Source organism: Equus quagga, chromosome 2 (assembly GCF_021613505.1).
Source record: "Equus quagga isolate Etosha38 chromosome 2, UCLA_HA_Equagga_1.0, whole genome shotgun sequence".
In the NCBI taxonomy this organism is placed as follows: domain Eukaryota; kingdom Metazoa; phylum Chordata; class Mammalia; order Perissodactyla; family Equidae; genus Equus; species Equus quagga.
The window spans coordinates 168,138,214-168,154,093 of record NC_060268.1 but is presented as its reverse complement, the minus strand read 5'-3'; the positions used below and the strand labels follow the sequence as shown (position 1 = coordinate 168,154,093).

The following is a 15,880-nucleotide window of genomic DNA, read 5'->3' as shown; positions in this document are numbered from 1 at the left end:
ATAGAAACTTAGTTTCCATTTTATGTGATTTATAATAAATGGGTGTATTAGTTTCCTATTGCTACTGTAACAAATTACCAATTTGGTGATATAAAACAAGACAACCTGTTATCTTATAGTTCTGGAGGTCAGAAGTCTAAGATGGGTTTTACTAGGCTAAAAATCAAGGTGTCAGCATGCCTGCATTCTTTTCTAGAGGTCCTAGGGGAGAATCTTTCTCTAGAGCCTTCTTAGGGGAGCTTCCTTGCCTTCTCCAGCTTCTAGAGGCTGCTCACATTTCCTGGCTTGTGACCTACCCCCTTCCTTATTCAATGCCAGAAATCATATCACTCCAACCTCTGCTTCCTCTCTTCTGCCTCTTCTTCCACCTTTAAAGACCCCTGTGATTATACTGGGTGCCCCTGGATATTCCAGGATAATAATCTCTTTATCTTCAAGTCAGCTGATTAGCAACATTAATTCTCTATGCAACGTTAATTCCCCATTGTGACATAACCTAACATTCACAGGTTCTGGAGATTAGGATGTGGGCATCTTTAGGGGGCTATTATTCTGACTATTGCAGGATTTCTGAGAATTCTGCAAGCCATCTTTATAGAATTATATAGGTTATGTGTATATATGTACCTTTAATAAGTTATTTAATATTTAAATTATAAATATTTTAAATAATTAATAATATTTATATTTAACATAGGTTAATAGAATTATAAATATGAATTTCAGATTATATATTAAATTTTCAGCTAAATTCTTAAATCTGTACCATTAATATTACAAAAAAAATCTAAAATGTTGAAAGTAAAAGTGTATTTTTTCACACAGGTCCAGTTTTGTAAAAAAAAAAAAAAAAAGACCTTTATAAAGCACTTCACCAGGTACAGTAAATATCTGTATATTATAGATATTCCACAAGATATTTCAAGAAACCTTCTGAGAGTTATGGTAGATGTTATCCCTTTTTAAGAGATACTGAAACTCAGATTCAGAGAGCTTTTACGGTTTGCCCAGGGTGTGTGTTCTCTGTAAATAAAGCAGCTAGTACACAAATTCATGACAAGTAGAGCCCGGTCCTTATTTCACCAAACAATAAACATCAACTTCTCTTAACAGTCTCCAGAACTGGTAACTTCGACCACAAATCTCCCTTACCCTGTGACTCAATACATATATATATACATATGCTTTATTCCTCAGCAGAAACCACAGGCATTAGAAGAAAAATTAATAAATTTGACACATGAAGATACTATATCATCATAAAAGTCCCTGTGTGATCCCATATAAATTAAGCCTCCAAATGGAAAATTATTTCCAACACAATTTCTTCCTTTATACAAATCTCAGCCAAATGCCATCCTTCATAATTCTAAAATGGAAGCTTCAACAAGATCCCTTAGGTTTAGGCTAAAAAATAAATTTATTTACTCACTGCCTTGAATGTCACTACCTGTACTTTCTGCATACCAAACAGCAACCACCACCAGAAATGAATACAATTGGTCCATTCATAAATAAGCAGATCTTACCCTGTCTCTTCTCGTATTTATGGTGCTGTGCCCTGGAAAACCATAGAACAGAACGGTTATGACAAATAGGCTTCAACTCGAGGAGGGCTGAACTGGTAAGAATCATGAAGCCACTTCTAGGACCAATGGCAAAGAACTCTGTGATTGACTGGTAATCCTGCAGGTTTCCAGCATAAACCACAGTGTTCACACAAACAGCCGAGCCACAGCAAACCATCCTTATCAGATACAAAAGGGTGGGAGCACTCCCCAAAACCAAGTGCCCAGATGCCAGCCAAGGGTAAACCTTGCAGGCAGACCTTTCTAAAGATAGCAATTTCAGGCCTGCTATATTAACTGTTTTCTGCACAGGTACAAACCCTTTCTCAAAGTCCCATCCACAACATAAAAATGGCTATTTCTACTAGCTTTGTATACCTTGTACCATTTAAGGGCTTCTTTAGAAGATGGCGCTATAAATCCAGTAGATCTGAAATATTCCAAAGTAGACTGAAAACGGCATGGCTTTAGTTCATCTTATCTGTTCTCAATCAATATTTCTTTCTGATATTAAGTGACAGTTAAATTAAACTTCCATTCATCTCTCTTACCCAGAACTCCTCGGGCTGCGCTGTCTAAAGTCCCTCCGTGCCCAATTTTCAAAGTCTGCTTTTTCCGCTTGGTCCATTCTGAAGAAGGCATTCCAGCTTCTGTAAGAATAATTGGGATGAGAAAGATAATTACCAAGACAAATGAAGGAGGATCTCCATAAATACTGGGGTGGGGGTGAGAGAGTGGAGTATTCAAAACAAATAAAAAGTATCATACAAATTTAACATGTTAAGATTATAACAACATTACCAGCAGAGAACAGATTTTAAAATGTACAGACATTCCCTAAATCACAAAGAAATAGTATTCCAAAATTAGTTGTCTAGAAACTAGAATTCATTTTCTAAGGAAAAAAACATTTTTAAAAAGTGGGTAAATATCCAGGCTAACCCACAAAAATCTAGTAAATTCCTGATAGTAGTGGGCTGTTAGAGAATGACGAAAAGAAGTTAGTTTGGGGCCAGTCCCAGTGGCCTAGTGGTTAAGTTCAGCATGCTCCGCTTTGGCGGCCTGGGATTGGTTCTGAGCATGGACCTAAACCACTCGTCTGTCAGTGGCCATGCTGTGGCAGCAGCTCACACACAAAAGGAGGAAGATTGGCAATAGATGTTAGCTCAGGTGAACTTTCCTCAGCAAAAAAAAAAAAGAAGTTAGTTTTTATATAGGTAGCTAGTTTTAAAAGTCCTCAATTTCACCTCTAAATCTCTTTTACTTCCTGGCATTCTTTGCTGGCACCTCTGCTATGTTGGGAGTACACCTCACACAAGGCTACTTCTAATGATGCCAAGTTCCCAAACTATCTTTATTCGTTGTTCTCTTCTCTGAAGCAAAACTCTCAATTCCTTAAAGAAGCTAATCTCAACAAAGGTCATGTGGGAAGTAGGTAATAGTTAAGTTGCCTCTTAACCTCTGAAGAATTTAGATTTAAAAAAAAAGAGGATTGGGGGCAGCCTGGTGGTGCAGCAGTTAAGTGCGCATGTTCTGCTTCGGCAGCCTGGGGTTTACCAGTTCGGATCCCAGGTGCGGACATGGTACCACTTGGCATGCCATGCTGTGGTAGGTGTCCCACGTATAAAGTAGAGGAAGATAAGCACGGATGTTAGCTCAGGGCCAGTCTTCCTCAGCAAAAAGAGGAGGATTGGCAACACATGTTAGCTCAGGGCTGATCTTCCTCAAAAATAAATAAATAAATAAAAGAGGATGCCAGCTTGGCCTATCTCACATTCCTATTGTAAAGATAAACTGAAATAATGTTATCTGAAAGTTCTTTGGAAATTACAAAGCACTATAAGTTGATATTATTATTATATATAACAATACATTGAGAGAATATTGGCTATTGAACTTCAAATGAAAAAGGAGAGGAGCAGGAACAACTGTCTTCAGCCATACTCCTCCAAACCCACCAAACCTTCCTTATAACCACTGGCATCAAGAAGATAGAAAAAGAGAGAAAGAACACGAAAAGACAGGACAGAGAAAGGAAAAGGAGGAAGCAAAGCAATACTGGAGCAGCCACATTAAATGGCCAAAAGGATGTGCTGTGTTGCTTAGCCTCACGGCATAATCTCCACCCTACTGAGACAGAAGCATGGCATCTGCTACAGAGTCCGCGTGCCACTCTCTCATTATGACATCACCGCGCTTGGAAGAGCACGGCTGTCTGCTTTGACATACACCCGTAAGCCCAGGCCTAGGCTTCCAACTCTTTGCCTTTCACTTGCAACCCATTATGGATCTCTCATCCATGAATTTACAGAAACCTTGTGGGGAACTCTGTATTTTTCTACTTGATACTCTTTGGAGTATGAAGGCCCATAAATCTACTGTGTTCCTTCGTGTCCAAATTTACCTCCTTCAAGTTTGAAGACATACTGGTAACTCTATTATATTGGAATTTGGTTCACCCCGCTGGTAACCACTCACGGACGAATATTTATTAAGGCTTTTCTAGCTACAAAATTCTGATATGCTTTGGGCCCTGAAAGATCCAAACAAAGAGCAGGGATTTTAGTATGACATGAATCAATAAAAGGAAAGACAAGGAATGTTGATAGAGGCCATGACCATTGACTGTGGCCTAAATCAGCGGTTGTCACACGTGGCTGGCATTAGAATGCGGTGCCTTGAAACTTGTATCTTTAAGAACCTTCCCAGGTGATTGTGACAGCCATCAGAATGGCATTTGGGAAGCCCTGGTCTAGCTAACGTAAAAACAGAACAGGCCAATCACAAGCAACATAAGAAATGGAGAGTAAAGAAAAGGTCTACATCTGAGGGAGGGGCTTCCAGAAGATGGCCCAGCAACAGCCCTGAGAGTTTTAACCAAGTTTTATAAGAAACTTCGGTTCTTGGAGGCAGACTAACCAGAAGGCCAGGATACAGCTTTGATCCTATCAGAAACCTGTCTGAGAGAAAGAATGGTAATCATTACCTTGAGGATCAAAAAAGCCATAGTTTAGCTAACAAATCAAGCTGAACGACAGCAATTCTATGAAGGAAAAAACTCTATGATGACACTACAAAGCTTGCCCTTGCATCAGGGGCCCTTGATTCCTTCCCTTCAACATGCCCATAGGACCCATCCTTATAGGTGATAAAGTATAAGGAAAGTGAAACAAACGAATGAGTATAACACCGGAATTAAACATCTGCAAGACTGTACCTATTTCCAATAAACATCTGAATCTGTGTCAGTTTTAATTAACACATTCCAATCAGAATAATTTGATTTGCATTTAAGAAAAAAAAAAGTGTAAAGTTTGCCAGGGGACACTAAACAATGTTAAGAAGAAAGTCCCCATACTGGTTTAACGGAAAGACAGGCCAAGGCCAAACTCTGGAGGGCCTTGAACAACTAGCTAAATAGTTTTATCACCCAAGTCTGCTGAAATTACTGTGCTATGAGCTCGGTTAAGAGAAGGGACAGTATCTTTCCTCTCCCTGCCTCTGCAGGCTAGCACAGATTTGGCTTAGGCACCCAACAAATTTAAGGTTGTTTGAGGACACTGTCTGAAATCATCTACTGGGCTGATGAACTGAGAGACCGTTCAGACTCTTCTAATATTCTCCCAGTGTATATGAAGAACCAAACAAACAAAAAGAATGCTCTTAGAGAAGTGCCCAAGTTACATCTACTGTTCCTCAAAATGTGGTCCATAGACTACTTACACCAGAATCACCTGGAGCAACAGTTTAAAAATGCAGTTTCCTAAAAAATACCCCAGACCCTCAGAATCACAATCTCTAGGAGGACAGGGATTAGGAATCTGCATTTGTACAAGGGACTCGAAGTAATTCTTATGCCCACTACGTGGAAACCACCGCGTTAAGTCTTGGTTAATTAAGTAATATGTCCACTATCAACCTATTTTAAAGAATGCAACTTTGAGGGCAGAGAGCTATTGCTTCCTTCAGGAGGGGTTCATCCATGGGAACCGAACAAAAGGCCCCTGAGGGATCAGATTAGAGAAAATGGGTCTGCAGGCCCGAAGGGAGAGGTTTATTTGTGTATGTATGGGTTTTCTGTTTTGAGGTGTTTTTTTTTTTTCACCCTTGAGAACGACAACTGCCAACTAAGCTACAGAGTTCACGTCAGGGCAAGTCCAAGCCCGAGATGCTCCGGATTTCTGTGCAGAGCTAATTCAGCGCTCCTTATCCCTGTCCCTGCCTTCATCTCTTGAACCCTGAGCGCGCAAAAAAACCCAGCGCCCTCTCCGCGGCTTCTGCTCTCGCGGCGGCCGCCTCGGCCTGGTCCCAACCCGGGCTGCCGTACCTGCCAGCAGCTTCTCCTTCAGCCGATTCAGCAGCTCGGCTGAGGTGGGCCCTTTGGGCTTGTGCACGGCGAACACGCCGCTCAGAGACAGCAGCTTAGTAGCCAAAGCGGCCTTGGAGACCCTGGCTTCCGATCCGGTCCTGGCAGCGGCCGCAACCGCCGCGGCTGCAGCCGTCGCTGGCGAAGTGGCGGCCGTTGCTGCGGCGGTTCCTGCAGTTTCAGGGACTGGGGCTGAGTCTGTTTTCAAAGATGACGACGACACCACGGCCGCCTCAGCAGCTGCCATGCTTTTGCAGCCCAGACCTGTTTTGTAGCCTGGAGTCGCACGCTAATGACGCAGCAAGGAGCGCGTCCGACATGCTCTCCCCCCGATCTTTTCCACATGTGTTTAAAAGCTATGCCGACGGAGGTCCGGGCGGGGTCGCAAGGGCTTGTGGGAATTGTAGTTCATGGTCTTCCCGTGAAGGCAGAGATGGCTGTGCCGTCTGAGCGATCTGATGGAGTTTTCCTCCTTTAATCCTAAATGCTTGTTAGAGGGTTAGTTCGGTGTGCAGGTGTGATTTGGAGTTACAGTCATAAACTGCCGAATCCGAACACCAAGTCTGTGTATATTTCGGCGGGAAGTCTTTTCACATCCCACCTGCCCGCTCCCCTTCCAGAACTAAGAGAACCCAGCATCCAAGAATAGAAACCTTAAAATGCTGACTTTTGTGGCAGCTTGTGAAGAACCAAGGCTCTCTTGATTCACTGCTTCTTTCAATTTACTATACTCTTGGATTCATGGTTCAAAATTAAAATACATCAGAATGTAAGCTCTATTAGAGGGAGGAACCTATTTGCCGCTGCTGTATCCCAATGCCTCATACATACTAGGCGCTTAAATAAATATTTGGGAATGAATAAATGGATCCGAGTTCTTCAAATTCCCAAAAGAAACGTCTAGGTCAAGTCATTGCTGAATCACTTAGGCTTGTTTTGATTCCCTTCATGTACCCCTGTCCACCCCTCCACCCCCACAGCTCACATGTAATTCTTAATAATTGTAAGATTTTTAATACTAACTCTTCTGTGAATTGCATCCCTCAGTAACATATTGCTTAAATGTCAAAAGGCATTATTGCAATTAATAAAATTAAACTTTACTTTTGATGTGAGACCTTCTCTTTAGAAGTTATTCACTCCCCAACAAAATTCAGGAACATTCTTCTGATCCTAGCACAAGGCAGAGTGGAGAAAAATTCTTCATTTTACTTCTGCTGCAAATACATTAAAGGGCAGTATGAGTTTTGTGAAACAAAGTTTGTCTTCATCGTTTCCCCAAGTTTCCTTGCAGCCACCCTCTCTCCTCGTCGTCCTAATGATGCCGCTGCTGCTCAAAATCACGTGGGGCTGGCCCCGTGGCCGAGTGGTTAAGTTCGCGCGCTCCGCTGCAGGCGGCCCAGTGTTTCGTTGGTTCGAATCCTGGGCGCGGACATGGCACTGCTCATCAGACCACGCTGAGGCAGCATCCCACATGCCACAACTAGAAGGACCCACAACGAAGAATATACAACTATGTACCGGGGCGCTTTGGGGAGAAAAAGGAAAAAATAAAAAAAATCTTTAAAAAAAAAAATCACGTTACGGGACCCCATGTGAACTTGCTCCTATTCACTCAACAAACGCATGAAAGAACAACTGTTTTAAACATAGTATTTATCTCTTCCTATATTTTCACCCTTCCCCATTTCAATCAAATCACAAGACTCTCAGTAAGCTTTGGGGTGCACAACAGTGTGAATGTACCTAATGCCACAGAACTGTACACTTAAAAATGGTTAAAATGGGAAGTTTTATATTATGTACATTTTACCACAAAAAAAGCGAAAAACAAAAAATCTTTGCCTGGGGGAGTTTTTGTAGGGTGGAAAGCTGAAATTCTTAGAAGGAAGTTACTTACTCTGGTAGCCTATTGTAAAACCCTAACCTAACTAAAAAGATTCTGCATGCGGCTGTGTTGGAGGCCAGAAGAGAAGAGAATTATTTTGAGAAAAAGAAGAAAGAAACTGAAGGATAGGCAGCTGGCATGATTAGTAGCTACCTGAGCCTACTCCAAGATTTCCCCTTTTCCAGGAAGGTGGTCTGACTCAGAAGGGATGGCTGTACCATAGGGAGCAAAGCATCCTTTAGCCTCACCAAGATTTCTATGCTCTCTTCTTGACATAGAAGCAGAGGACCAGGAAGTTTGAGAGAAAGTTTAAAGCAGGCTTGAACAATGATGACTTGGAGATTAGAGAGCCTTTTCCCAATTGTCTAGACATCAGCAAGCTTCCCTAATTCTGTTGTGACTCTGGGGTGGAGGAAGGGCAGAACTAGGGGTGAAAAATACTGCTTCCATTGGAATTTTCCACAAGCCCAGTGCAGAATCAGAGTTAATTTGATTTAAAGAAAACAAAGAAATGGATATTTCTTGCCCATTTTATTTCTCAGATGCCAGGGAACAGCTAAATGAATTCTACTCTGCTATCAAATCTGTATTCTTGGCATCAGGAGCACCAAGCTCTGCTTTTCTGAGGTAACCAACATCTCCCACATTGGGCGAGCCTTGAATTTACAGGTTATTTTACTAAATGCATGTATGAGTTAGGATTCTTTGGTTAGGTGTGACATAAAATGATTTATACCAGTTTAGAAGGATAAAAGGATTTATGAGAAGTATCCTGAAATATTATGTAGAACCGGGGACGTTCTCCCTCATTCTCTCTCTCCTCTCTCATTCTCTCTTCTCTCCCTCTCTCCCCACATCCTCCTTTTATGCTATGCTCTTGTGTCTTCTTCATTCTTCTTTTTTGCTTCTAACAGGCTTTTTTTTTCTACATCTCATTCCACATTCTCAGTTTACACCATCCTGTTTTGATCCAATTCCAAAAATATCCTGGATGAAGTAAGTCGGTGCTGGCCACCTGCAGAATACAGTGCTTTGCTCACGTTATTCCTCAGCCGCAGCACTTTCCCCACTCACGTCCCTGCCTGATGTTTTCCCCATAGCACGTTTCATCTGACATACCAAATATTTACTTATTTTGTTTAATTTCCTCCGTCAGAAGGTAAGCTCCATGAGGAGTTTTTATATGTTTTATTCAATGCTGTTACCTCCAGGGCCTGGAATAGTGTCAGATATAGCACTCAATAAGTAGTTCTTGAATAAATGAATGAATAAACTTGGCAGCTATAGCAGAAACCCTGTAGATAGAGGAGAGATACTGCCAGTTCCCAGAAAAGTGCTGAACACGTAAAATAATAGATGTATGTTCCAAGTGTCGCTTACCTTGTGTGGCCTCAAATGCTTTTGTCTCCATTTTGTAGGTGTGGGACTGAGGGAAAGAGAGAATAAGACTACCTAATGCTATAGAACAAGACTCCAACTTTCTAGACCAGCTTCTATGCTACCCTCAACTACCCATGTGCCTCCAAGGGTTGTTAATTAACAAGACTTAAAAATCAACAAGACTTTCCGGTTTTATTTCAGATCTGTCCCTGGCTCCCCCATGGCTGCATTCCTGGGTCACTTCTCTGATCCTTGCCATAGGCGTGTATGCCTGCAAAAACTATTCTTTACAGAGGATTCTCCAGTTGTTGCTCATCTATGCAACTTCCTATAGATGGTAGAATCATAGAAAATCGTGCTTGATGAGAACTTAGAGCCCGTATAGTCCAAGTCCTTCGTTTTAAAACTGAAGCACAGAAAGATGTTCTGATAACAAAGAAGAGAAAGCTGGGGGTGCTCAAATCTATACCATGGACTTGAGAAAGGCATATTTTTTAAAAGTTTAGAGAAAAGATGGGCATGTCTCATTGTATGAAATTTGAGAAACCTGGAAAACTCTCAAAAAAATCTGTCTATGCCATTGTGAATTATCCTAATAGGAAAGAAAATTATCCTAATGTGGAAGATAATTAAAGAAACCAGGGGTCTGGCCTGGTGGCACAGCAGTTAAGTGGGCATGCTCTGCTTCGGTGGCCGAGGTTCGCCAGTTCGGATCCCGGGTGCGGACATGGCGCCGCTTGGCATGCTATGCTGTGCTAGGTGTCCCACATATAAGGTAGAGGAAGATGGGCACGGATGTTAGCTCAGGGTCAGTCTTCCTTAGCAAAAAGAGGAGGATTGGCAGCAGATATTAGCTCAGGCCTAATCTTCCTCGAGAAAAATAAAAATAAAGAAACCAGTGATTGGTTGCATACAGAACTCTGCTGTGAACTAAGGTATCTAAATAAAATATATTGTGGTTTCTTTAGAGGTGGACTTCTAACAAAATTTTACTTTCTAAGGTATAAATATTTTTAATGTTTTAATTTTGACCATACATTTCTTTTGTAATTAGGAAAAAATAGTAGCAATAAAATAAAATTTTTAATTAAGCAAAGTATTTTTTTTTAAGGAAGGATAGATAATAAGAGATACTAGAAAGTATCACAAACATGTAGGAGTAAGGCCAGAAAAACTAAAGCCAAATGATCTGGGAATAGAAAGAAAAAAAATATCCTAGAGACATTAAAAGAAAACAAAAATCAACTTTTAAAGAAGATCAAGAAGGAGATTGATTTACTGCTTGAGGCCAATAAGATGACAAAGCCCAAGCAAAGCTCCTACTTTGCCTGACTTCTCCATCAAGGAGAATGATTTTTGGATGCAAATGGGAAGAGTAAACAATTGTTAGGGGGAGAATGATGTCCATGGGGAGGGAAAAGATTGAAAGAGGACATCTCTGTACTAATTGAGGTTAGATCTCCTAGTCCAGAAATTATATCTTGGGGGCGGGGGGGTGGGGGGGTGGGGTGGGGGGCTGGGTGGAGATATGAGAACTTGTGAAACAGATTACTTGAAGGAACTGACTTTTGTTGAATATGTATATGCCATGTGCTGGCACTTTACATTTTCCTGGAATTTCTATAGTCACTCTCAAGTTATGTATGTGGAGAAAATCAAGTGTAGGCTGGGCACCAGAACTTCACTATATGGTAGCTATAATATTATTATTATCCCTATTTATAGATGAGGAAAATGAAACTAAGTGAGGTTAGATATTTGACCAAGGGCATATAGCTAGCACAGAATAAGTGGATGTGTCAGGGTCCCCAAGAGCAACCTTAGACTGGACTTGCTAGCAGGACTCAGAATTCAGAAAAGCTATAATACTCATGGTTATAGTTAATTACAGCAGAAGGATACAGATTAAAATAAGCAAAAGGAAAAGATACACAGGATGAAGGCACCAGGAGAAACCAAGTGCAAGCTTCCAGTTATCCTCTTAGTGGAATTACAAGGACAAATTACTCAGTTCTCCCAGCAATGAAATGTGACAATGTGTGTAAAGTGTTGCCAATCAGGGAAGCTCACCTGAGCCTTAGTATCCAGGGTTTTTATTGGGGGTCTTTATTACACTTTTACTAGACTTTAACTACTTAGTCTCCAGCCCCGAGAAGTCAAACTGATACCATGTGGCCCAGGACCTCAGGCATACAAAAACAGGTGTTCACCATAAGTCGTCTTGTTAGCATAAACTATGTTGTCTAACTGATATAGTGTAGCCCAAGGCCTGAGGCATACTAAAACATTCTTATCAGGCAGGATATGCCAAGGGCTCAGAGGTTATCTCCAAGAAGCCAGCCAAGGGTTAGTCTTTTCTTTGGAATGTGCGGAATGAGCACAATAATTTATCGAACCCACATGTAACTTATCTAACAACCTGAGAAGTATTATTGCCATGTAAAGATGAGGAAATTGAGATTCAAAAAGATTAAGCAGCTTGTTGAAGCTAGCTAATAAGTGGCAGTTGGATTTAGTAGAATCCAGGTTTCCTGACTCCAAAGTCCATAATGTTAACCAGTACTCAGTAACCACTAACCGGTGTGGATAGGCTAGAGAGCTAAGCCCAATTTAAATAAATTTTTACAAAGATAAACATTAAATCCTAGAATATAGGTGCTAAAAAAACAATTTTCAAAGGCAAGTCAGAAAACATGGTTTAGAATCAACCTAAATGAAAAAGATTGCGGGATTTCAGTCTCGATTGAGCCTTTCATGAGTGCAACGTAAACTTTATATGAATATAAAATGGCCACCAGAACAGCTAATGTAACCTTGGAAGCAATAATAGAATTATTATGTCTAGAATGAGGGAGGTATTATTAGGTCCTGAAAACATGGCTGACTCTAGGCATTACATCATCCTCCAAATCTTTCCCTGTCTCAAAGATTTCTTGTCCTCTCTCTCCAGTTCAATAACCAGGCAATCTGATGAACTATCCCTACGAAGGTATGATATTGAATCAAATAAAACTACCACTTGTATAGGTCAAAACATTTGAATATTAGCAATTTCAATCTACTATTAACACTTGATAATAGTTCAAGGTTCATTTCTCTAGGGGTATTTGCATTTTAGCAGAGGAATCCAAGAGACAACAGTCCAGATTAGGAAAGGGAGACACTTGTGAACATGGAAACATTCTGATGTTTGCCAAATCGCACCATACCTGACCTACATTTTCCTGACAGTTTGTTCCATTAAGCTATACCAATACCGCTTTATGGCATTGTCAACTCATATCCATTCAAATAAATTAATGTTCTCATCTCATCTGACTCATTTGGCAGTAAGAGCTAGTTCACCTGCCAATGCATTAGCTGGATCACATGACCTCTCTGTCAAAAAAGCACATTTTCACAGGAATAAGCAAAAAGAAGCGGTATGCCCTCCCTCCCCCAATGTAGGAATTCAGGTTAAACAAATGTGAAAAATTTAAAGCGCAAAGATGTAGGGAAAAGAGGGGACATGATGCAGAAAGATCTGGGATGATACAGATATTTTACAATGTATAAAATAAGAGTATTTGGCATTTTTTGCTTTTTAGTTTCATAAAGAGATCCCTGTAATTACTCCTGAGCTCTCAGAATATTTATTCAAAGGAATAATTGATTCCCCTATAATGTACACAATGCTATCAAGGTACATTAAGGACAGTTAATAAATTCTCAAATTAAACCAATATATACAATTATAAATATTAAATTTTTATTAAATGGCATTAATGTGATAAATATTTATAGTTTAATGTAAACTAAATAGATCTGATGATATATATTAGGTAAATTACTAACACAATTAGAACAGACTATCTGGGATTGGTCGAATGTTATCTTTAATGCTGCCAAAGTAACACAGTAGATCTGATTGTTTTTATGTTATTTAACCTTCACTTATTCGTACAACAAATGTTTATTCTGCTCTGTGATAGGCATATGAAATAACTTTGATATTGACCATTGCTGTAAATAAAGTCATTTATAAACAGCTTGGAGAAAACGTTATCAATATCAGTCTTTAAAGAGGCTCTGAGGATTTGGAATATTTAAAACCATTCTATATGCACACTCCAAAGATAGCGTACAAATTGTCTTCACTGATTAATCTATGCTATTGTAAGCTGGGGAAATGGCAGTTCTGTGACTTCGGTTTTCTTTAAACGTTTAATAATATCCTCCACTTGAAGGGTTTAAGGCTGGACTCAGAGACAGAGGTGATAGATGTTTCTCATTACCAGGTTGAATGAAAAGCCTCTTATTTAGCCTGGAGTATGCCTAAGGGCCAGCAGAGGAAGGAGGTTTTACCCGCCTGTCATTTGTCATCCCAAAACTCCTGAAGGCTTCAACCTTTCCTATTACCACTTAATTGAATTTAGAAAATCATGATCTTCCCTTTAAATATTTTACAGGTTTTTAAATGTAAGATCGATTTCTCTTTTTTGGCCTGGAGAAGGTTTGGATACATTCCTGCTAATCTATGATTTGTTATCTACTGCACAATTAAAAACACATCTGAGTGTTTTGGCCAAGTTAGATAATAAAAAATATGTTCTCATTTTTGGAGCCAAAGCATGTCTGCATAAGTTTCTTGATTATGCAGGTATGATTTGGCTGCCAAAATTTCTTGATTCTTGTGGTTGCCTTAGGTATGGAAAAACGTTTCAGAAAAAGCAAAGCTTGAGTATGAGATCCTAAAATTACTTTTCACTGTTTAACATTGAATTACATATATTATACATTTCTTACTCTATTAACTTTATAAAAGGAAACTCAGAAGAAGTTCTGACCTGCACCCACATCTTACGTCTGCAATAAATGTTATTTTTTTCTTTTTTTCTATTCTAGTCTCCTACTTTGCACAAGTACTAGTTAACCATGAATACCTTGGTCATTCTCCCCAGAAATAAAATTTACTTCTACTTCACAGAATTTCTGAAGGGAAAGAAAACAATTCTCTCTTAGTTCAACTAAGATCATACTCAGTGTTGCTGGGCCTTGATCTGTTTCTTAAACTGTGACATGGGAACCTAAAGTTCATATCCGGTTTGTGAATTGACCATGACACCTCAGTCAATGGTTGAATTGACTTATTTTAGCTTATCCTGCTAAAGGTTATATCTCACCTGTAGGAGGAGAAAAAGTTTTTCTCCATCCTCTTAGGGTTTCTGGCTGAATTTGAAAATTAAACTGATGAAGACAGATTAACTAGAAAAAAGCCTACAAATTTTATTGAATTTTTACATATACATGAGAGCCTTCACAAGACAATGAAGATCTGAAGAATTGACCAGGGCAGAAAGCTTTTATGCCTTTTAGACAAAGAAACAATAAATTTGTGAAGAATTGACAAGACAAAGGGTTGGACTAGGGGTAGTAAATGGTGAAGAAGTAACTAGAAAGATAAGGGTGAGTTTAACAAGATGTGTTTGTACAGATTTCTCAGCCCCAAATTCCCCATCTCCGCTGATACAAATGTCTGCCTTCGTCCTGGTACAGGTGGGGAACTTTCACAAGAGACGTTTATCTCTTGCTTTCAGGGAAGAAGAACAAGGTGGGGAGGTCAGAGTGAAGTTCTTGCTTCTGCCGTTTTCTCAAATTCCTTCAGCTTAAGATATTCAATATGCTAAGGTGCTGTATTTTTGGGTAGCATGTCCTGAACCCCATCACACCCAACAAATTTATCTTTGATAATAAGTAACTATTCCAGGGGGAACATTTGCTCTCTCTACTATATATACAGTTTTTAGAATAATATTGAGATCTGGTTATCTATATTACAAAATGAATATTCAATATTTTATCAGAAAGCCGGGGTACTTACGGTATTCATAAAGCTGCCAGTCTGTGTAATTCATCAAATAAACGAGCAAATCCATATATGAAATTTCAGCCTTGATTCATTTCAGAGTTTAAAACAAGCCAGCTTGCTTTATTAAACATATGTATCTAATATTTACATATTTCATGTGCACAAATTCTGTTTTCTGATTACTATGAAGGCACAGTTAGTTCACACCCCAGCATATGACAGATTGGGAGGCCAGGCAAGAATTTTTAGACATGGTGTCATTTTGTGAAGAGATGCTTTCTTTTCTGATAAATGACTTTGAAAGCAGCTCTCCAGCCCTCCCCTTTCCTCATCTCCCCACCTCAGAGTTTGTCAGTTCACCTTTGTAACCTGCCTGAAGAGAATTATAATCTGCAGTGTGACTTTGCCAGCCATTAATCTTCCTCCCATTTTAGGGATCTGAAGGGAGAAATCCCTAGAGCATGTTTTCCCTGGGCCTCTGAGTCATCCTGTTAGCTTCTTTAGTCACAGATAAAAGAGCCGTCTTGTGCTCTCACGGCTGGTCTCCGGGGGCAGGGCCAGCCACGCAACTCGATTCCTCAGATTTTTCCATGAAGGATTCATGCTTGTCACCAACCAAGCAGCAGAAAATCAACCCTATCAACTTCAGTTAAGGTGTCACTCTAAGCAGAAGCTGTTTTCACGGCCAGGACACAGCTCTGAAAATAAGGAAATGACACATGCAATTGAAATCTTAAATATATTATCATTCGGGGTGCGGGGAAAGATTTCTTTTAAAAGCTTTCATAAAATGCCATTTTCTGCCAGCAGTGGCATTTTATCACCAGTTC

At 39.9% G+C, this 15,880-nt stretch overlaps 1 protein-coding gene across 1 annotated transcript in view; it reads right to left on the bottom strand.

Moving 5' to 3' along the window:
* Positions 1-6,240, bottom strand: part of TRUB1 (TruB pseudouridine synthase family member 1) — a 33,694-nt gene extending 27,454 nt beyond the window's left edge. The window contains exons 1-2 of the mRNA XM_046654904.1: positions 5,896-6,240; positions 2,120-2,218 (exon numbers count right to left, since the gene is read on the bottom strand). Of these exons, the coding sequence (XP_046510860.1) occupies positions 2,120-2,218; positions 5,896-6,181 (385 nt within the window). The 5' untranslated portion in view covers positions 6,182-6,240. The remainder of the gene's footprint in view (positions 1-2,119; positions 2,219-5,895) is intronic.
* Positions 6,241-15,880: the final 9,640 nt, after the last annotated feature.